The 21,518-nt window shown below is 43.6% G+C and overlaps 3 protein-coding genes across 4 annotated transcripts; all 3 read right to left on the bottom strand.

Annotated features, from left to right (window-relative positions):
• Positions 1-2,225: 2,225 nt before the first annotated feature.
• On the bottom strand, positions 2,226-5,087 carry LOC125099976 (protocadherin beta-7-like). The gene has a single exon (XM_047729662.1). The coding sequence runs from the start codon at positions 5,085-5,087 to the stop codon at positions 2,700-2,702; it is 2,388 nt and encodes a 795-aa protein (XP_047585618.1). The 3' UTR covers positions 2,226-2,699.
• Positions 5,088-5,163: 76 nt separating this feature from the next.
• LOC125099974 (protocadherin beta-17-like) lies at positions 5,164-11,777 on the bottom strand. 2 transcript variants are annotated; one of them, XM_047729658.1, is made up of 2 exons: positions 9,314-11,777; positions 5,164-5,340 (listed from the first exon to the last, which is right to left on the bottom strand). In XM_047729658.1, the coding sequence occupies exons 1-2, from the start codon at positions 11,573-11,575 to the stop codon at positions 5,164-5,166; spliced, it is 2,439 nt and encodes an 812-aa protein (XP_047585614.1). In that variant the 5' UTR covers positions 11,576-11,777. The 2 variants fall into 2 exon arrangements, with proteins under 2 accessions (XP_047585614.1, XP_047585615.1); XM_047729659.1 differs by lacking the exon at positions 5,164-5,340 and having other exon boundaries at positions 8,578-11,774.
• Positions 11,778-13,256: 1,479 nt separating this feature from the next.
• Positions 13,257-17,111, bottom strand: PCDHB6 (protocadherin beta 6). The gene has a single exon (XM_047731369.1). The coding sequence runs from the start codon at positions 16,941-16,943 to the stop codon at positions 14,502-14,504; it is 2,442 nt and encodes an 813-aa protein (XP_047587325.1). The 5' UTR covers positions 16,944-17,111; the 3' UTR covers positions 13,257-14,501.
• Positions 17,112-21,518: the final 4,407 nt, after the last annotated feature.

Raw genomic sequence — 21,518 nt, 5'->3', positions numbered from 1 at the left:
TATACAGTTGGAGTCATATAGAAAACTTCCAGAGTTAAATACTTTTATTGCCATGAACTATGGGAATAATTAGTAGCTATGAACTTTGGACAAATTATTTAACCTCTGTCTCAGTTTCCTTATCTGTAAGGTGGACATATCCACCACATAAGGCTACAGTGAGTTTCCCCACCTTACAGATGAGGAACAGAGACAGATATTAACCTTGCGCATGCACACACACACACACACACACACACACACACACACACACCAGGCATGTATATTTGATGCCCTCAGGTAGCAGAGTTTACGTGCATCCATTGCCATGACTAGAAAAACACCCAAGATTCATGTGGTAGAATGCATGGGCAGGATTATTCAGATAGAAGTTATCGTGTCAAATGATGAAACAAGGAAAGGCTGGAGAATTTTTTAATAGAGCTATCATCTCTAACTGCAGTGGTGATTCTGTATCTCAGAAGGACGTCCTAATTCTGTTTACTCCTCTTCTTACAGTGTCATTTGTAAAAAAAAAAAAAATTGTTGTTATGAGAAATCCAAAAGAATAGTATGATGAATCTCCAGATACTCATAACTAGCTTCAACAATTACCAATATTATGCCATAATTGCCCACTTTTTCTGTCCATCATTTTCCCAACTCAAACTAAGTTTTCACCCATAAATACTTCATTATACATCTCCAACTTTTAATGACTTAAAATCCCAACTACAATGTCATTCCCCAAACCAAGAAATTAGGTTAACATTATTTAATATCCACTTAGATTCAAATTTCTCCAGTTCTTTCAAAGTTGTTATGGTTGTTTGAATCAAGACCCAAACAAGATCCACCAAGCATTACATTTGCTTGGTATGTGTCTTAATTTCTTTCATCATGTAAAATTCCCTCCTCACCTTTTCCCTTTCATTGATTTATTGGAAAAACTGGATAATCTTATCTTGACACTATGAAAACAATTTAAGATTTTACTATGAGGGTTTTTTCTTTTGCCCTGAGACTATATCCCAATAGTAATTCACAGTAATAGCACTATTTTAATAGTTACCAGTACTTTACTTATAATACATTCAGAATACAGTTATATAAAAACTATTTGGATAATTGTTAAAGAAAAAGCAGTGACAGATTATTATAACAAACAAAGCTTCTCCTTAACTCTTCAGAATCTCTAAGTAATTTGATGATAATTTGTTTCTTTAATATGACATATTTAAACTATTCTTTTCTTATACCTTCCTGATTCAGCACTGCAGCATATTGAATAGGAAAGTTTTTAAAGATAAACTTAACAATTAAGGAAGGAAAATATGTTTCAAAAGTAGGTAGGGACCACTGTAGAAGAATTACTGCAATGTGAGAAAAAAATAAACTAATAAAGCAATCAAAATTATGTATTATTTCTATTCAGGACCACTAAATTTTCTGTGAAATGAAGGTCATGTGTTCATATAACAAGGAGAAAGCACAGATTGATCTTCCAATAGCTTCTTACTTTAGTTTTGGTCAGATCACAGATTTAATAATAATAGTTGAATAATGGATCCAGAAAAGCTGGATTGTTGGTATATAATAACATATAACCACAGACCACTACATACATTATTATTTTCAAAAGCAGGAAAGACTGAACAGGAATATTAACATGATAAGATTTCTTCTCCTTAATCAGGAGGAAACTTGCCAGGTAATATCTAATGACAGAAAACAGTATAGCATCATAGCAAGTTCTCAGAGTCAGACAGATCTAGGAGAGTTGCTTAGCTCTACCATTTATTAGTTGGTGACCCTAATGAATCACTGGACCTCTCCATAGAAGTCTATTTGCTCATTTCTTTTTTTTTTAAGATTTTATTTATTTATTTGACAGAGAGAAATCACAAGTAGGCAGAGAGGCAGGCAGAGAGAGAGGAGGAAGCAGGCTCCCTGCTGAGCAGAAAGCCCGATGTGGGGCTCGAACCCAGGACCTGGGATCATGACCTGAGCCGAAGGCAGCGGCTTAACCCACTGAGCCACCCAGGCGCCCCTATTTGCTCATTTCTAAAAATACTCCACAGGTTTACTTCTAAGATTAAAAGAGTTAACATAGTGTATGATGCACAATAAGTGCTTTTTAAAAAAAGCTTTAAAAGATACTTTACAAACTATACTTCTATTTTTAAAAGATTTTATTTTTTTATTATTTGAGAACACAAGCAGGGGAAATGGCAGGCAGAGAGAGAACCAGGCTCCCCACTAAGCAGGGAGCCCAATTCCAGGCTCAATTCCAGGACCCTGGGATAATGACCTGAGCCAAAGGCAAACGCTTAACCAACTGAGCCACCCAGGCATCCTAACAACCTATACTTCTAAAACTAAGAATAGGTATAGTACAGCACTCCAACTCAAAAAAAATGAGTAGCAATAAACTTTAAAGACAAAACCAACTTAAAAGATCTCAAACAATATTTATCATGTAATACATTGCAAACAATGCATAATTGTTTGAGATAAACTACAAAACATACATATTCCATGCTTTGTGGAAGCTCCCTAGGGGCTGAGGCAGGATCCGTTTCTCTGCGAAAAAATTTGTTCTAGGACTTTAACGATGTTAGAAATAATATGAAAGCAATTCTGTACAGGTAACTCAGGATGAATTTCATAATTAAAATATACTTAAAGACACAATACGGGCATTCATTTTTCATCCTTTATCAGAAACCCAAATCATTTTGACATGACGGATATTCTTCCACTTCCCTTCCTATGCTCTGAAACTGCAGATTAGGGATAATGGGCTTGAGGAACTTGAACTCATTGGTCCCAGATCCTCCCCTCAGGCACACCTCATACTGGTAGCTGTGGGACAGGGTCCCCGCGCCGCTGACGTCCACCAGGTGGCCCGGAAACGGGCCCTCGGGCACCGAGCAGCCGCCCCCCGACGCCGCCCGGCTCCTCCTGCACAGCCGCACCGCCACGAACACCAGCACCGAGAACAGGAAGAGCGACGACACGGACGCCAAGGCCACCACCAGGTAGACGGTGAGCGGGTCGGCGCGGGCCTCGGCCGCCGCCGCGTCCGGCAGCGGCAGGTAGGGCTGCGAGAAGCCGTCCACCAGCAGCACGTGCAGCGTGACGCTGGCCGACAGCGGCGGCTCGCCGTGGTCCCGGACCAGCACCAGCAGCCTGTGCTGGACGGCGTCGCGCTCGCTCAGCGGCCGCGCCGTGCGCACCTCGCCGTTGTGCGCCCACACGCCGAACAGCCCGGGCTCCGTGGCCTTGAGCAGCTGGTACGACAGCCAGGCGTTCTGGCCCGAGTCGCCGTCCACCGCCACCACCTTGGCCACCAGGTAGCCCGCCTCGGCCGCCCGCGGCACCAGCTCGGTGCAGGGCGCCGAGCCGTTCTGCAGCGGGTACAGCACGAAGGGCGCGTTGTCGTTGGCGTCCGCCACCAGCACGCGCACCAGCGCCTGGCTGCTGAGCGCCGGCGAGCCGCGGTCGGCCGCGCCCACGCGGAACTCGAACGCCTGCAGCGTCTCGAAATCCAGCGACCTGAGTGCGAACAGCTGCCCGTTGTCCGCGTTGATGGACACCAGCGAGCCCAGCGGCAGCTGCGGGTCGTGGGGCGGCAGCAGCGAGTAGGTGACCTGGGCGTTGGCGCCCGAGTCTCTGTCGGTGGCGCTCACGCTGCCGATGTGCAGCGCGGGGCTGTTGTTCTCGCGGACGCGCAGGGTGTAGGTCGTCTGGCTGAAGGTCGGGGCGTTGTCGTTGACGTCGGACACCGTCACCGTTAGGTTGTGCTGGGTTTTCAGCCTGGGGGTCCCCAGGTCGGTGACGGTGATGGTGATGTTGTACTCGGCCTGGCTCTCTCTGTCTAGGGGTGTCTCTGTTACCAAGGTGTAGAAATTCTCTACCGATGGCTTCAGGACGAAGGGGAGATGGTCTTGGATGGAGCACACCATCTTTGCATTGTTCCCTGAATCTCTGTCTCTAATCCTAAAAACAGCGACTACTGTCTCTGGTGAGTTTTCTGCAATTGGGCTAGTAAGTGATGACATGAGCAGTTCTGGTGGATTATCATTTATATCTGTTACATGGACCACCACAGTACATTTTCCAGAAAGCCCTCCACCATCTTTGGCCTGAATAGTTAATGTATAAGTTTGTATTGCCTCGTAGTTCAATTCGGCTTTAAGATGAAGATTGCCAGATGTTGAATTGATTCGAAACGTTTTGAGAATTCTTTCAGTAGCGTAAAAAAATGCATAGACGATTTCTCCATTACTTCCGGTATCTAAATCTCTAGCTGACACAGTGACAACCAGGGAACCAACAGGGCTGTTCTCAGGCACCTGGACTTTGTAAAGCGACTCTACGAATTCAGGGACGTTGTCATTTATGTCCAAAACCAGGATGCGTATGACGGTGGTTCCGGATCTGGGCGGAGAGCCGCCATCCAAGGCGGTGAGGGTTAAATGCAGCTCAGGAACCTCTTCACGATCCAGCACTTTATCCAGTACCAATTCGGAATAAACATTCCCTTCCCCATTATCATGGACATTAATATGGAAATAAACATTGGAGCTGACGGTGTAGTTTCTCAGGTTGTTGATTCCAACATCTGAATCCTGTGCACTTTCTAGGAGAAATGTTGCCCCTGGAGTGGTACTTTCTAATATGTTCAAGGTAATCTCTCTATCTAGAAATACTGGAGAATGATCGTTGATGTCTCTGACCCATAGTTCAGCACGGAAAATCTGAAAAGGCTTTTCAAGTAACAACTGGAAAGGCAACACACATGGCTCTGTGGGGCCACACAGTTCCTCTCGGTCTAATTTCTCATTTAGAAGTAAATCACCAGTAAGCGGATTGAGGAGTAAAAATCCTGTGGTCTTATCTGAAACAATTCTACATCCCCGAGCTGACAGTTCCCCCGCCCCTAACCCCAGATCAATTGCTAGGTTGGCCAGAAAGGTCCCTCTCTCCGTTTCCTCTGCCACAAAATACCGAAGTGTTTCTGCACCAGCCCAAGACACTCCCAGAAATACACAAAGAAGTAACACTTGCCTGTTCTGCAATGCGTGCACCACTCTGGCCTCCATTCTTTGTTTAAGCAATCTTTCAAAACCACGTTCACTCCGCCTCAAGCAGCTCTCAGAAATGGCAGAAATCGAATCCTTAGAAATGAGCTGGATAATAGCAATGGTCGTGGGGAGGAGTCCCACTTTTCCCCAACCCCATCACCAGCGTCTCCTTTCCTCTACTTTTCTTGTCTGGCCAGCTTTTCCTCTGAGCATTGTAATTTGTAACGTCCTTTGTGCGGGATTTCCCCCTCTTTTTAGCCAGCAGCGCCACCTTGCGTTTTGTGGATGTTATTCACGTTTTCAAGAAAAGAACAAAAAGATGGCCGGTTAAAGGAACTGCAACAGGAGTGATTTTTTTTTTCTTACCCCCAAGGGTCTTTATGGTTTTATTACATCTTTTCCCTCAACCGGTCAAGGTAACGTTAGTAGTTTACATTGGTTTTCCCTCTGAATATTTCATTGCTGCATATTATACAAAGATCCTCTCCATTTTAAGGGATACCCAGGGTTACACCCACCTACCCACCCCCCCACACACATACACACATATATAAATGTTTATACAGTATATATTAAGAAATATAAAGATGCTCTCTCTCCCCAACTCCAGGAAAATATATAGAAGCCCCGATGATGTCAAGTAGAGCAAAAGAAAAAGAAAAAATGTCTGGGAAACTGTAGCTACAGGTTGGTCCTCATGTGTGTTTATATTTTCGATATGCATATGTTGAGTTGTGAGAAACATCAACCCATAAACTTGGTTTGCAGTGGTTCCCTACTGATTGATAGCAATTCAAGGGTCCTAGCTGAAACCAATGAAAATACATTATGAAGAATGAAATAAGCAACCTAGGCTTTGAGGACATCCTACAAATAAAAGTTCAAGGGCAGTCAACCATATGAGTCACACAAAGAAACAAAGATAACATGCACGAGAATAATACAGCAGAAACAGACCCACACAAACTTCAGCTTTTAAAACTTCAGATTTAAAAACCAATTATGTTTACCATACACAAGTAAATAAATGACATGCTTGAACACTTGCATAAACAGACTGGAAAGGTACACTGACTTTAAAACATAAAAGGTCTAGGGGCTCAGTCCAGTAAGTGTCTGCCTACAGCTTGTGTCATGATCTTGGGATCTTGGGATGGAGCGCCCTGTAGGGCTCCCTGCTCAGTGAGGAGCCTGCTTCTCCTTCCCTCTTCCTCTGCTGCTCCCCCTGCTTGTGCTCTCTCTCTCTCAAATTAATAAAATATTTACAAAAATAAAAGCTCTAAACAATTATGAGGATTATCCTTTAAAATACACTGTAAATACTATAAACATTGATAAAGTATTGTATATAACAAAAAGCATAGTAAGGTGAAGAGAGGATGGAGGATGTCTAAGAATGTTTCTTTGCTCATTTTTTAAAAAAGATTTTTATTTATTTGACAGAGAGAGATCACAAGTAGGCAGAGAGTGGGGGAAGCAGGCTCCCCAGTGAGCAGAGAGCCTGATGCGATGCGGGACTCAATTCCAGAGCTCGATCCCAGGACCCTGAGATCATGACTGGAGCTGAAGGCAGAGGATTAACCCACTGAGCCACCCAGGGGCCCCTCTGCTCATTTTTAAGCAAGCAGTTAACTGATGCTAATATCTTAATATGCATCATATTCTTGTTTTTTTTTTTTTTTACCTTATAGGAATTATTTCTCTAAGCTTAAGCAAGATCTATAGTTTCATATAATTTTGCTTTACTACATTCAAGTAAAACATGACAGTTTTAACTATGAATCTACCAATTTATTACAGATCCATTTTATGAAATTATTTTCACTTATTAACTTATTCTTGTATGCATTCATAGAAATATTTTAAGGATATTGACTTAATAATTATTTGAGTGCTGAAATAATGATGTTAATTTCCCATGTTTTCCAGTATGGAGTTTCCTCAAAAAGTTAAAAATAGGGGCGCCTGGGTGGCTCAGTGGGTTAGGCCGCTGCCTTCGGCTCAGGTCATGGTCTCGGGGTCCTGGGATCGAGTCCCGCATCGGGCTCTCTGCTCAGCAGGGAGCCTGCTTCCCTCTCTCTCTCTCTGCCTGCCTCTCTGTCTACTTGTGATCTCTCTCTGTCAAATAAATAAATAAAATCTTTAAAAAAAAAAAAAAGTTAAAAATAGAACTACCCTCGGGTCCAGCACTGCACTACTGCCATTTACCCAAAGCATACAAAAATATAGTATTGAAGAGGTACATGCCCACAATGTTTGTAGCATCAATAGGCAAACTATGGAATGAGCCCAAATGTGCATCAACTGATGAATGGATAAAGAAGATGTAGGCTATATTTAGAGTGGACTATTACTCAGTCATCAAAAAGAATGAATTCTTGCCATTTGCAACGATGTGGATGGAGCTAGAGTGTATTATTATAAGTGAAACTAGTCAGAGAAAGACAAATACCATATGATTTCTCTCATATATGGAATTTAAGAAACAAAAGAGATGAACATATGAGAGGGGGAAAAGAGAGGTAAACAAACCATAAAAATCTCTTCATGATAGAGGCAAAACTGAGGGCTGATGGAGGGAGGTGGGTGAGGGATAGGCTAAATGGGAGATGGGCATTAAGGATGGCACTTGTTATGATGAGCACTGGGTGTTATATGTAAGTGATGAATCACTAAATTCTTCAAAAAACAATATTATATTGTATATTAACTAACTAGACTTAACTTTTTAAAGATTGTATTTATTTGACACAGAGAGAGAGAGATCACATGTAGGCAGAGCAGCAGGCAGAGATAGAGGAGGAAGCAGGCTTCCCACTGAGCAGAGAGCCTAATGTGGGGTCTGAGATCATGACCTGAACTGAAGGCAGAGGCTTAACCCACTGAGCCACCCAGGCTCCCCACCTAACTAGACTTTAAATAAAAATTTGAAAAAGAAAAAAAATGCTTTGTTTTCTGTTCACATTGAATGTGTTTGAATCATGTGACTATATTATATATATATATATATATTTTTTTTTTTTTTTTAAAGAATGAGAATCATAATTTACATACCCAAGTCATTTATTATGAAAAAGTAATCACCGGTCTACTAATATCTTTTCTACTTTTTCTATTTAACAGGGATTTAATTCTTTTTTTTTAATTTTTGAGCACTCCTGAAATGAAACTTTATTTTTTAAAAATTTTTAAAAAGATTTTATTTAGTTATTTGACAGACAGAGATCACAAGTAGGCAGAGAGGCAGGCAGAGAGAGGAAGGGAAGCAGGCTCTCTGCTGAGCAGAGAGCCCGATGTGGGGCTCCATCCCAGGACCCTAAGACCATGACCTGAGCCGAAGGCAGAGGCTTAACCCACTGAGCCACCCAGGTGCCCCAAAACTTTATTTTTTTAAAGATTTTATTTTATTTATTTGACAGAGAGAGAGAGAGAGATCACAAGTAGGCAGAGAGGCAGGAAGAGAGGGAGAAGCTCCCCACTGAGCAGAGAGCTTGATATAGGGCTCAATCCCAGAACCCTGAGATCATGCTCTGAACCAAAGGCAGAGGCCTAACCCACTGAGCCACCCAGGTGCCCCTCAAAGATACTAATTTTTAAAGAAAATACTCAACTTAGAAAACATCCACATAAAATACTAGTTCCTCTGAGGAAAGATTATAGTGTTTTCAAAACAACATTAGAGAAATCCAACAATTTCCAAGGTAACAAAAATTGTTGTATAAATGAGAAATATTTTAAAAATTGAAAGCCATCAGTTACAGGACATTATGCTGATAATCAGAAAACACAACTCTCTTAGTCATAAGAAGCTGTCAGTGAACACGCTCAAACATCAGGAATCTGAAAATATTTCCTGACCCCCTAAACTGAGAAACACTATTCCTCCACTATTGTATGAACATGCAAAATGTGACTTGGCTAAAAACTGCAACAGCAAAAAAAACAAACACCTGGAGATTCAGAATGTAAAATACTTCAACAAGCTGAAATAACTGTAAATACAATAATTATTAATGTATGAAAATGTAGCTCTTTATGTGAATGAACCAGTTAGGAACTAATAATGCATTAGTTAATATTATCATTTATCTCCTCTTAAAGTGAGATGCCTAACTGAACCCAAAATGATTTCTCAAGTGAGAGTTTTCCTCCGTGCCCCTATCAGCCCCTTCACCCACGAAGTTGGGGATAATGGGCTTGAGGAACTTGAAGTCATTGGTCCCAGATCCTCCCCTCAGGCACACCTCATACTGGTAGCTGTGGGACAGGGTCCCCGCGCCGCTGACGTCCACCAGGTGGCCCGGAAACGGGCCCTCGGGCACCGAGCAGCCGCCCCCCGACGCCGCCCGGCTCCTCCTGCACAGCCGCACCGCCACGAACACCAGCACCGAGAACAGGAAGAGCGACGACACGGACGCCAAGGCCACCACCAGGTAGACGGTGAGCGGGTCGGCGCGGGCCTCGGCCGCCGCCGCGTCCGGCAGCGGCAGGTAGGGCTGCGAGAAGCCGTCCACCAGCAGCACGTGCAGCGTGACGCTGGCCGACAGCGGCGGCTCGCCGTGGTCCCGGACCAGCACCAGCAGCCTGTGCTGGACGGCGTCGCGCTCGCTCAGCGGCCGCGCCGTGCGCACCTCGCCGTTGTGCGCCCACACGCCGAACAGCCCGGGCTCCGTGGCCTTGAGCAGCTGGTACGACAGCCAGGCGTTCTGGCCCGAGTCGCCGTCCACCGCCACCACCTTGGCCACCAGGTAGCCCGCCTCGGCCGCCCGCGGCACCAGCTCGGTGCAGGGCGCCGAGCCGTTCTGCAGCGGGTACAGCACGAAGGGCGCGTTGTCGTTGGCGTCCGCCACCAGCACGCGCACCAGCGCCTGGCTGCTGAGCGCCGGCGAGCCGCGGTCGGCCGCGCCCACGCGGAACTCGAACGCCTGCAGCGTCTCGAAATCCAGCGACCTGAGTGCGAACAGCTGCCCGTTGTCCGCGTTGATGGACACCAGCGAGCCCAGCGGCAGCTGCGGGTCGTGGGGCGGCAGCAGCGAGTAGGTGACCTGGGCGTTGGCGCCCGAGTCTCTGTCGGTGGCGCTCACGCTGCCGATGTGCAGCGCGGGGCTGTTGTTCTCGCGGACGCGCAGGGTGTAGGTCGTCTGGCTGAAGGTCGGGGCGTTGTCGTTGACGTCGGACACCGTCACCGTTAGGTTGTGCTGAGTTTTCAGCCTGGGGGTCCCCAGGTCGGTGACGGTGATGGTGATGTTGTACTCGGCCTGGCTCTCTCTGTCTAGGGGTGTCTCTGTTACCAAGGTGTAGAAATTCTCTACCGATGGCTTCAGGACGAAGGGGAGATGTTCTTGGATGGAACACTTCGTTTTGCCATTTTCCCCGGAGTCTGGATCTGAAATTCCAAAGATAGCCACCACCGTGTCAGGGGTGTTTTCCGGGATATCACTGGTGAATACTGACATAGTCAGTTCCGGAGTGTTGTCGTTTACATCCATCACTTCTACGGCTATAGAGCATTTTCCTGATAGTCCCCCGCCATCTGAGGCCTCAATTTCCATACGATAAGATTGAATTTCTTCAAAATCCAACATTTTTTTTAATCGAATTTCCCCTGTGACTGAGTTTATTTCAAAGGCCTGAATCACTTGATTTGAGGATTGGAAAAATGAGTAGGAGAGTTCTCCGTGGGTCCCAGCATCTAAATCTCTAGCAGTCACAGTGATGACAAGGGAGCCTATAGGGCTGTTTTCTGGCATTTGCACCTCATAGAGCAGCTGGGCAAATTCAGGAGTATTATCATTTATGTCCAAGATTAAGATGAGAACCTGAGAAGTCCCAGTCCGAGGCGGTGACCCACCATCCAGGGCCGTGAGCGTTAACCTGAGCTCTGACTGCTCCTCCCGGTCCAGCGCTTTGTCCAGCACCAGCTCAGGGTATCTCCTGCCATCGCTGTGATTTCGAGTGAAAAGGTGAAAATGGGAGTTGGTGCTAATGATGTAGTTCTGAACTGTGTTACTGCCCACGTCTAAATCTTGAGCTATTTTCAAAGGAAATGCAGTCCCTGGATGACTGCTTTCTGATATTTTCAGGAGGATTTCATTTTCCAGGAATTCTGGAGCATGGTCATTTACATCTTGTAGCTGTAGTTCACCTTGAATAAACCGCACTGGGCTTTTTAGTAACACCTGGAAATGCAGTACACATGGATCTGTGTCACCGCACAACTCTTCCCGGTCCAATTTTTCTTTTAACAGCAAATTCCCACTCTTCTGCTCCAGCTGCAAATACTGTTGATTCCCTTTGGAAAGAATTCGAGCAGCCCGCACGGCCAGCTCCCCTAAGCCAAGCCCCAGATCTTTTGCGAGGTTGGTCACAAAGGAGCCGCTTTCCCTCTCCTCTAGAACCGAATACTTAATGGTCGTACTCCCCACTTCCCACAGTATTAACAGTATTAGGATAATAATGGCGGTCACTTGCCTTTTCTGTGGCGCTTTGGGTAGCGGTGACTCCATTGTTCCTCGGGGTCCAAAAGATGCAGTATTTAATCACAAAATAATTACTGTGCAGCCAACTCTGCTATCTTGATTCAATAATCTTAAGTTAGCTCCTAACATTGACAGACATGGAGATAGCAGCCTCCCTGTAACCTACTATCCCCCAATAGTGTAAAACGTTTCCTTTTCAAGTAGCTAGAAACCGCCTTTACCAAGTCTGCAGAGAGTTTTTCACTTTCTTAGCCTGCAGCGCCACCAAGCGTCCTGCCTTACAACTTCAGTTTTTGTTTTTTTTGGTTGGGGGTTTTGGTTTTCATTAAAAAGCATCAAGCAACAGTTAAAACAAATTGGAAGCCGTTTGGATTGTAAATTACCTTCCACCCCATTGTGCAGTATTCTTCAGGTAACTAACAATATTTGTGAGAGCAACAGTAATACTTACCTATCCATATCTATATTAATCTTTCTTAAAGGTACAAGTTCAGTATATAAAACTCTGTCCAAGACAAATTCATTTATTCATTTAACCAATATTTCTCTATGCAGGCATTTTTCCAGCTTCTGGAGATAAAATGGTAAGTTAAACACAAAATTCTTGCTCTTGGGTCCCTACATTGAATTACAAAAATACTAATTTGCTGTACTGTGTTAGAAGTTAAGAATTTTAAAATCCACTTTCTACTCCCAAATTGCAATGTGCCTGTAACTTCTGAAAAAAACTTAAAATGTGATTTTTTTGTCTCTGGGCTAAATAGCCTTGGCAATTTTTTCTTCATAAATTCACTCTGTACCATGCTCAGTAAGACTAAGAGGAAATGGCCATTTGTTTGTTAGAAATCAATGCAAGTTCAGAATTCAGACAGTGTCTTTTCTACAAACATGTAAGAGATAAAAAATGGGCTCAAAGATATACTTTCTCGGGAAGGGTTCTACCTCTCAACATTGGACAGTGACCCATCCCAGTGTACATCTCCTGGCACTGTGGAAATGGATATATTGAAAAACACCACAGAACCGACTGAAGTCAAGTGGTTGCAATGACACTAGCAGGAAAATTAGTTTCCCCCAAAGAAGAATGCTTTTCCAAGGTGGGGGGGATAAGTATCTAAGAATAAAAAACAGTAAGTAAGTGTCCCCTCTACTCAGTATACCAACTGGTAATCATTTATGACAGTTCACTTATTTGGACACAAACCTCAGCCAAATATAATTTAGTTAAGCCTAGTTCCATTTTAATGAAGGATAAAAATAAAATATTCACTCCGCTATCAGTTTATTATAAATTGCCCAACTGATGGAGAGTTGAAAGGAGAAATTTTTCTTAAAGTACTACAAATAAAACCAACACAAGACAAATATAACCTAAACTGTTAAAGTGAATGATTTTATGATTAATTTAGTTGATACTTATACAACACTTTATTTATGATGTTACCTAATAACCTGCCATTAATTACTTACATAGTTCTTGGCAGATATCACACATGTAAAAGCTTGAGAAACTAGGAGGAAGAGTTTGAAAAAAATAATTTGGATTTCATTAAATAATGCATTTTAAGGATACCTGGGTGGCTCAGTCGGTTAAGTGTCTGCCTTCAAATCAGGTCCCAATCCCAGGGTCCTGGGATCAAAACCTATAGCCTACTTCTCCCTTTTCCTCTTGTTGCTTCTCTCTCTCCCTCTGCCTACCACTCCCCACTGCTTGTGCTCTCTCTCCCTCTCAAATAAATAAAATCTTTAAAAGATACATTTGAATTTTCAGATTGGTAGACAAAGACAAGGAGATAAAATGTACTCTCAACATTTTATATTCTGTATTAGAGTTTATGGTGTGTGAAGGGTAGTTTGTTTAGAAAGAAAGTAAAAGAATGATATTTAATTTCACTTATTAACCAAAGGTACTGCATTGTGAAGAGAATATTAACATTTTTCTGTATTCCTTGAAAATTAATTTTTAAAATTCACAGTTGGAATATTGATAACATTCATCAAATATTATGCATTTATATTTGGCTTGGAATTATTAAAAATACTATCATACACTTACATGAAGCTCACAAACTGGATTTTAATTTATTGACATTTTGCAAAGTTTATATGTATAGAAAAATGTATTGACTACTGTAGTATATTGAAATACACATACATATAAATGGTTATCTCAGCATTTAGCCTTCTTTAGTATTTATCTTTAACTATTCACATTGTAGCCATTCCCCCAAAATGAGACTTACACTGCAGATTACATAATATCAAACACTCCCATTTTATTCTTTTTTTTTTTTTTAGTAGGCTGTATGCCCAGTATGGGGCTTGAATTCACCAGTGAGATCAAGAGTCACATTCTCTACCAACTGAGATAGCCAGGCACCCCAAAACACTCACACTTTAAGAATTTCCCTTCATATGGGGCGCCTGGGTGGCTCAGTGGGTTAAGCCGCTGCCTTTGGCTCAGGTCATGATCCCAGGTCCTGGGTTCAAGCCCCACATCGGGCTTTCTGCTCGGCAGGGAGCCTGCTTCCTCCTCTCTCTCTGCCTGCCTCTCTGCCTACTTGTGATTTCTCTCTGTCAAATAAATAAATAAAATCTAAAAAAAAAAAATTTCCCTTCATAGTAATAGTCATGACAGTTGTCACCAATAGTTACACAATCTTACTTACAGGCTTTGTATTACAATTTTTCTTAAAATGGATAGATGATTGAATTTCAAAATTTTTAAATTATGCAAATAAAATTTACTTTTTATTCAGATTGTCAAATATAGTTGACAGTAACACAAATCTACTAAGCATGATATAGGGAAAGCACTGTGTATAACGAGTATCTGATTTTTTTCAACTTAAAGTGTAGTAAAATAATTAAAGAACAGACTATCATAACATGTAACTAAGTTAAAAGAGATTTTCAAACTTACTAAGTAGGGCTTAATAGGATAATCCAATACTTAACTGAATAGGAAACTATCCCGAACCGTGGGGTTTTCCTCCATTTCCTTGCCCTGGGGAGGGAAGTTGGGGATGATGGGCTTGAGGAACTTGAATTCATTGGTTCCTGAGCCTCCCGTCAGACACACCTCATACTGGTAGCTGTGGGACAGGGTCCCCGCGCCGCTGACGTCCACCAGGTGGCCCGGAAACGGACCCTCGGGCACCGAGCAGCCGGCCCCCGACGCCGCCCGGCTCCTCCTGCACAGCCGCACCGCCACGAACACCAGCACCGAGAACAGGAAGAGCGACGACACGGACGCCAAGGCCACCACCAGGTAGACGGTGAGCGGGTCGGCGCGGGCCTCGGCCGCCGCCGCGTCCGGCAGCGGCAGGTAGGGCTGCGAGAAGCCGTCCACCAGCAGCACGTGCAGCGTGACGCTGGCCGACAGCGGCGGCTCGCCGTGGTCCCGGACCAGCACCAGCAGCCTGTGCTGGACGGCGTCGCGCTCGCTCAGCGGCCGCGCCGTGCGCACCTCGCCGTTGTGCGCCCACACGCCGAACAGCCCGGGCTCCGTGGCCTTGAGCAGCTGGTACGACAGCCAGGCGTTCTGGCCCGAGTCGCCGTCCACCGCCACCACCTTGGCCACCAGGTAGCCCGCCTCGGCCGCCCGCGGCACCAGCTCGGTGCAGGGCGCCGAGCCGTTCTGCAGCGGGTACAGCACGAAGGGCGCGTTGTCGTTGGCGTCCGCCACCAGCACGCGCACCAGCGCCTGGCTGCTGAGCGCCGGCGAGCCGCGGTCGGCCGCGCCCACGCGGAACTCGAACGCCTGCAGCGCCTCGAAATCCAGCGACCTGAGCGCGAACAGCTGCCCGTTGTCCGCGTTGATGGACACCAGCGAGCCCAGCGGCAGCTGCGGGTCGTGGGGCGGCAGCAGCGAGTAGGTGACCTGGGCGTTGGCGCCCGAGTCTCTGTCGGTGGCGCTCACGCTGCCGATGTGCAGCGCGGGGCTGTTGTTCTCGCGGACGCGCAGGGTGTAGGACGTCTGGCTGAAGGTCGGGGCGTTGTCGTTGACGTCGGACACCGTCACCGTTAGGTTGTGCTGAGTTTTCAGCCTGGGGGTCCCCAGGTCGGTGACGGTGATGGTGATGTTGTACTCGGCCTGGCTCTCTCTATCCAGCGCTCCTTCAGTTACCAAGGTGTAGAAGTTTTCGACTGTTGGTCTTAGAAAAAAGGGCAGATTGTCATCTATAGAACAAATAACCTGTTGATTTTGTCCGGAATCTGCATCTGACACACTGAAAACTGCTACTATGATTTCTGGCAGGTTTTCGGGAATGGGACTAATGAGTGAGGACATGGTCAATTGAGGAGGGTTGTCATTTACGTCCAGAACCTTGATGACTAAAGAACATTTTCCCGATAGTCCCCCGCCATCTGTAGCCTCAATATCCAAATGATAAGATTGAAATTCCTCAAAATCCAAAGTCTTTCTCAGTCGAATTTCTCCTGTAATTGCGTTTATTTCGAAGGGTTGATTAATGTCATCTACCTGAAATAGGGCATAAGATACCTCCCCAAAGGACCCTGCATCTAAATCTCTTGCTGAGACGGTGATAATCAGAGAGCCCAGGGAATTGTTTTCAGGGATTTGTGCCTCATAGAGCTCCTGAGCAAACTCTGGAGCGTTGTCATTGATGTCCAAGACCAGGATCTGAATCTCCGTGGTCCCAGACCGGGGCGGAGACCCACCATCCAGCGCTGTGAGGGTAAGCCTAAACTCAGGCTGCTCCTCGCGGTCCAGTGCTTTGTCTAGCACCAGCTCCGGGAACTTCCTGCCATCGCTGCGATTGCGAGTGAGAACGTGGAAATGAGGATTGGAGCTGATTATGTAGCTCTGAAGACTGTTGCTACCCACGTCTAAATCCTGTGCCATTTTCAAAGGAAATAGCTTTCCTGGTGTAGTAATTTCTGATATTTTTAGTAGCATTTCTCTGGTGAGGAACTCTGGGGCGTGGTCATTTATATCTGTGATTCGTAAAGCAGCCTGAAAAAACTGCAAGGGATTTTCCAGTAACACTTGGAAAGGTAGCACACATGGCTCAGTGGAGCCGCACAGCTCTTCCCGGTCCAGTTTCTCATTTAGCTGTAAATCATAGGTCTTTGGGTCAAGCTGCAAATACTGTCTGTTCCCCTTGAAAACAACCTGGGCACCCCGTGCAGCCAGTTCTCCTCTCCTGAGTCCCAGGTCCTTTGTCAAACTGGCCACAAATGTGCCAGTTTCTGACTCTTCCAATACATAATATTGAATCGATTCTGAACTGGCTTCCCACAAAAGCATCCATATAATAAAAATTGCCACTTGCCTTTTCTTGCGATGTGCTTTTGTTTGCGCCATCCCCATTATGTCTGATCCCAGAGAAGAAAATCCTTTTCCAGTCCCCATCAGCACGTCCACCATCGACCCTCGGAAATGTCTTTGCTGTTGAATTTCGAATTTGTCTTATAACTTGTCTGGTGATGAGTGCCTTCCTGAATACTTCTATCTTAGCTTTAGCTGTAAGTGTGTTCTCTATTGGGGGGTGGGGGGCTTCTGAGTAAAATGGAGTCCACGGAATCTGCAGAGCTCTTATTCACTCTCTTAGCCTGCACTGCCACCACGCGTTCAAATTAGTAACTTCAGGAGGTGCATACAGGCAATACCAGTTTCGAAATCTTAGCCTTATAAAGACTTTCAGGTGGAGTCAGTGTTTCTCAAATTGTAGTATGTGAACTATATGCATAAATAATTACTTGGGAGTCATGAATTGGTTTTTTTTTTCCAAGGTTGATTCCTGGGTTTCCCTCCAGACCTTGAATGAAATTCTATGGTAGAGCTAAGGGCTGAAAATCTGCACTTCAATCTAAGTGATTCTCATGCATACGAATGTTTAAGAATCATGCCCTCAGGTAGTGTAAACTTGCTATAATCAACTTTTATTCTTTGGCAGTGAAATTTATCTCTGTTGAGTAGTGTGATTTGTGAATCCAAGAAGTACCCTGTTTAATCGTCCCAGCAAGTCAATAAACTATACAAAATGTAAAATTTGGTTAGCAGCACCAATTATAAACAATTACTTCTGTAAGTTATATGGCTCATAAAATGGCATCAACAACAGACTTAATTTATTTTGTGGTTACACCTGCACAGTAAGGGAACAATTAGGCTATTAGGAAGAAATTTGAAGCCAACAAATACTTATAAATATCTTATCAGTTAAGTTATTTAAAAGAGGAAGTAGTGGGGCACCTGGGTGATGCAGTCAGCTAAGCCTGGGACTCAGTTTCGGCTCATGTTATGATCTTGAGATTGTGAGACAGAACCCCAAGATGGCTCTGAGCTCCCTGTGAGTCTGCTTAAGACTCTTTCCCTCTTCCACTGTCCCTCACTGTTGCACTCTCTCTCAAATAAATATGTCTTTTTAAAAAGAATTTTGACAGGGACGCCTGGGTGGCTCAGTTGGTTGGACGACTGCCTTCGGCTCAGGTCATGATCCTGGAGTCCCAGGATCAAGTCCCGCATCGGGCTCCCGGCTCCGCGGGGAGTCCGCTTCTCTCTCTGACCTTCTCCTCGCTCATGCTCTCTCTCACTGTCTCTCTCTCAAATAAATAAATAAAATCTTAAAAAAAAAGAATTTTGACAAAGATCACAAGTAGGCAGAGAGGCAGGCAGAAGGGGCAGGGGATGCAGGCTCCCTGCTGAGCAGGGAGCCCAATGAGGGGCTTGATCCCAGGACCCTGAGATCACCACCTGAGACGAAGGCAGAGGCTTTAACCCACTGAGCCACCCAGGTGCCCCATCAAATAAATAAATCTTTAAGAGGAACTAGCAACAATCCATCTGTCATAAGTAGGCATTTTAGGATTTTACTTCATTTAGTATGGATAGAATTGGTCATGATTTTATTAGGTTTGTTCATTTTATTATAACTTTTAAATCAAATTTCCCTCCTATATTAATCAAGTCCTAAATACATTATTATGTTGTAAAGACATAATGAAACGCGGAGAACATTCAAGAATCACCTCTACCATCCTCTCACAACAAGGTTGACACTAGTTGCTCTAAACAAACACCAAATAGGGTAGTGAATTACATTTGACGGAATTCCACAGAATTCAATGATGGTTCATCATGGCTATACTCATTTCTATCACCACTTTCTGCTCAGATAAATGGGAAATATATGTCTTTAAATATCAGAATACATGAAATGGGTCAGTGCACAGATAAGAACACAAAATATGCCAAACATAATCTCACTTCAGATTTATTTCATATTTCTTGAAAGGTGAAATCAATTGAGTTCAACCAAAGTTCACTTCAGGTAAGAGCCAAAATGGTGGAAGATTAAAAATGATGATTTTTTAAAAAGACTTTGTTTATTTGAGAAAGAGGACAGCAAAAGAGAGCAGGAATAGGGGTAGAGGGAGAAGCAGGCTCCCTGCTCAGCTTGATCCCAAGACCCTGAGATCATGACCCCAGCTGAAGGCAGATGCTTAACCGACTGAGCCACCTAGGCTCCCCTAAAAATGAAGATATTTTTCAAGATGTTTCAACTATAGGTAAAAGAAGTAAAGCTAAATAAAGTCTAAACTCTGAACAGATGAAATAATTTTTCAGTTAAAAAACATCTCTATCTACCCAGAAGGATAAAAATAAGATCACTGTGACCAGCCTCCATGGTTCACTTGATAAATGTTACTGAGAATAGACTTCCTTAAGAGTATAACAAAATAAACTGATGAAGTAAAACCAGCAATCGTAAACATATTAGATGGGTTTAGTTTCTTCTCTGAAACAAAGTTATTTCCAACTCAATCCTAAATGCTTCCTTCCTTCCGTGGGCATTCCGATTCCAGCTTGATGGCATCCCTGGCTTCTGTGTAGTCCATTGTGCATTCTCTTTGCCTGCAGGGCCACCAGGCATCTTCACATATAGCTTACTGAATTATTTTTCATTTTAAAGAAAATTTTACTAGCAGTACTGTATCGGTGAAACTCAATTTAGATCATTGAAATTTCTTTGAGAACGTTGCTTGTTATGAGAGAAAAAAATGATATCTTAATGTATCATCCAAGTATTATTGGTTGGTATGTGAAGACACTGCCTTTGTATGGAAATGGATTACTTTAGATTCTTTCAGGAGAATGCTTCTCTGTTTTATTCTCTTTTGCTTTCCTTTGCTAGAATAGAACTGAATTGACATTTATAAACTTGTCTCACAAGTAATAACTCACTAACATTTGTGGGAAAAGTTCAACACATTCAAAGCAAACAGCATAACTTCCATGTACACATTACCCAGCTTCCTATCTTGTCTTGTTTCATCTATACCTTCCCCTCCACTCTCCACTTCCCACTCAATGTTTGTTTTTGTATAGGTCTTTTCTTAAGGTAATGTTCACACAAATTGAAATGCTCCAATCTTAATTGTACAAATGGATCCATCCATGTAACCCACACCTATTTCAAGATATAGAATATTTCCATCATTCACTGGGAATCTTTAATCATATTTTCCAACTTAATTTTAATAATTAGGTGGCAAAATCTTGGTCTCCTCTGGACACAACATGGAAAGGTAAACAATGTAAAAAAAACCCCACCATGCCTTATGCTCATTATGCTCATGTATGCTTATGTGAAGTGACAGCTCATTAAGATTAATTTAACTGATTATTACCAGTGAGCTGAAATAATACTTTGATGAAACACTGTAAAGTATGTTAACCTCAATTTTATTTAGTTACCTTACAATTATTGCATAGCTGATCAAGCTAGTTTCCATTTTTATGCTACAAATGTTTGTTTTCTTTACATTCCATTATAAATTTTTAAAATTCTTCAAGTTCTGAATGTGAGAATCCATCAAAATCCTAGAGGAGAATACAGGAGGACCTCTTTGACCTCAGCTGCAACAATTTATTGTAAGACATGTCTCCTAAGGTAAGGGAAACAAAAGCAAACTATTGGAACTTCTTCAAGATAGGAAAGGAAGTAGTTGACAAAACCAAAAGACAGCCTACACAATGGGAGAAGAAATTTGCAAAGTCTTATCAGATAAAGGGTTAGTATCCAACATCTATAAGGAACTTATCAAACTCAACACCCAAAAAATAAATAATGCAGTCAAGAAATGGGCAGAAGACATGAACAGACATTTCTCCAAAGAAAACATACAAATGGCCACTAGACACATGAAAAAATGTTCAACATCCCTCAGCATCAGGGAAATACAGATCAAAACCACAATGAGATACCACATCACACCAGTCAGAATGGCTAAAATTAACAAGTCAGGAAATAACAAATGTTAGCAAGGATGTGAAGAAAGGGGAACCTTCTTACACTGTTGGTGGGAATGCAAGCTGGTGCAGCCACTCTGGAGAACAGCATGGAGGTTCCTCAAAAAGTTGAAAATAGAGCTACCCTATGACACAGCATTTGAACTACTAGGTATTTACCCTAAAGATACACAGGGGCACCTGCACCCCAATGTTTATAGCATCAGTGTCCACAACAGCCAAACTATGGAACTATGGAAAGAGCCCAGATGTCCATCGACAGATGAATGGATAAAGAAGATGTAGAATATATATACAATGGAATATTACTCAGCCATCAAAAAATGAAATCTTACCATTTACAATGACGCGAATGGAACTAGAGGGCATTATGCTAAGTGAAATCAGTCAAATTAGAGAAAGAAACTTTCATATAACTTCAGTCATATGTGGAATTTAAGAAATAAAACAGAGGATCAATCATAAGGAAGGGAGGGAAAAATAAGATAAAGAGGGGCGCCTGGGTGGCTCAGTGGGTTAAGCCGCTGCCTTCGGCTCAGGTCATGATCCCAGGTCCTGGGTTCAAGCCCCACATCGGGCTTTCTGCTCAGCAGGGAGCCTGCTTCCTCCTCTCTCTCTGCCTGCCTCTCTGCCTACTTGTGATTTCTTTCTGTCAAATAAATAAATAAAATCTTTAAAAAAAAATAA

Source organism: Lutra lutra, chromosome 5 (genome assembly GCF_902655055.1).
Source record: "Lutra lutra chromosome 5, mLutLut1.2, whole genome shotgun sequence".
In the NCBI taxonomy this organism is placed as follows: Eukaryota; Metazoa; Chordata; class Mammalia; order Carnivora; family Mustelidae; genus Lutra; species Lutra lutra.
Note: the sequence above shows the minus strand (reverse complement) of the source record. Positions and strands in the feature narration are given on the sequence as shown.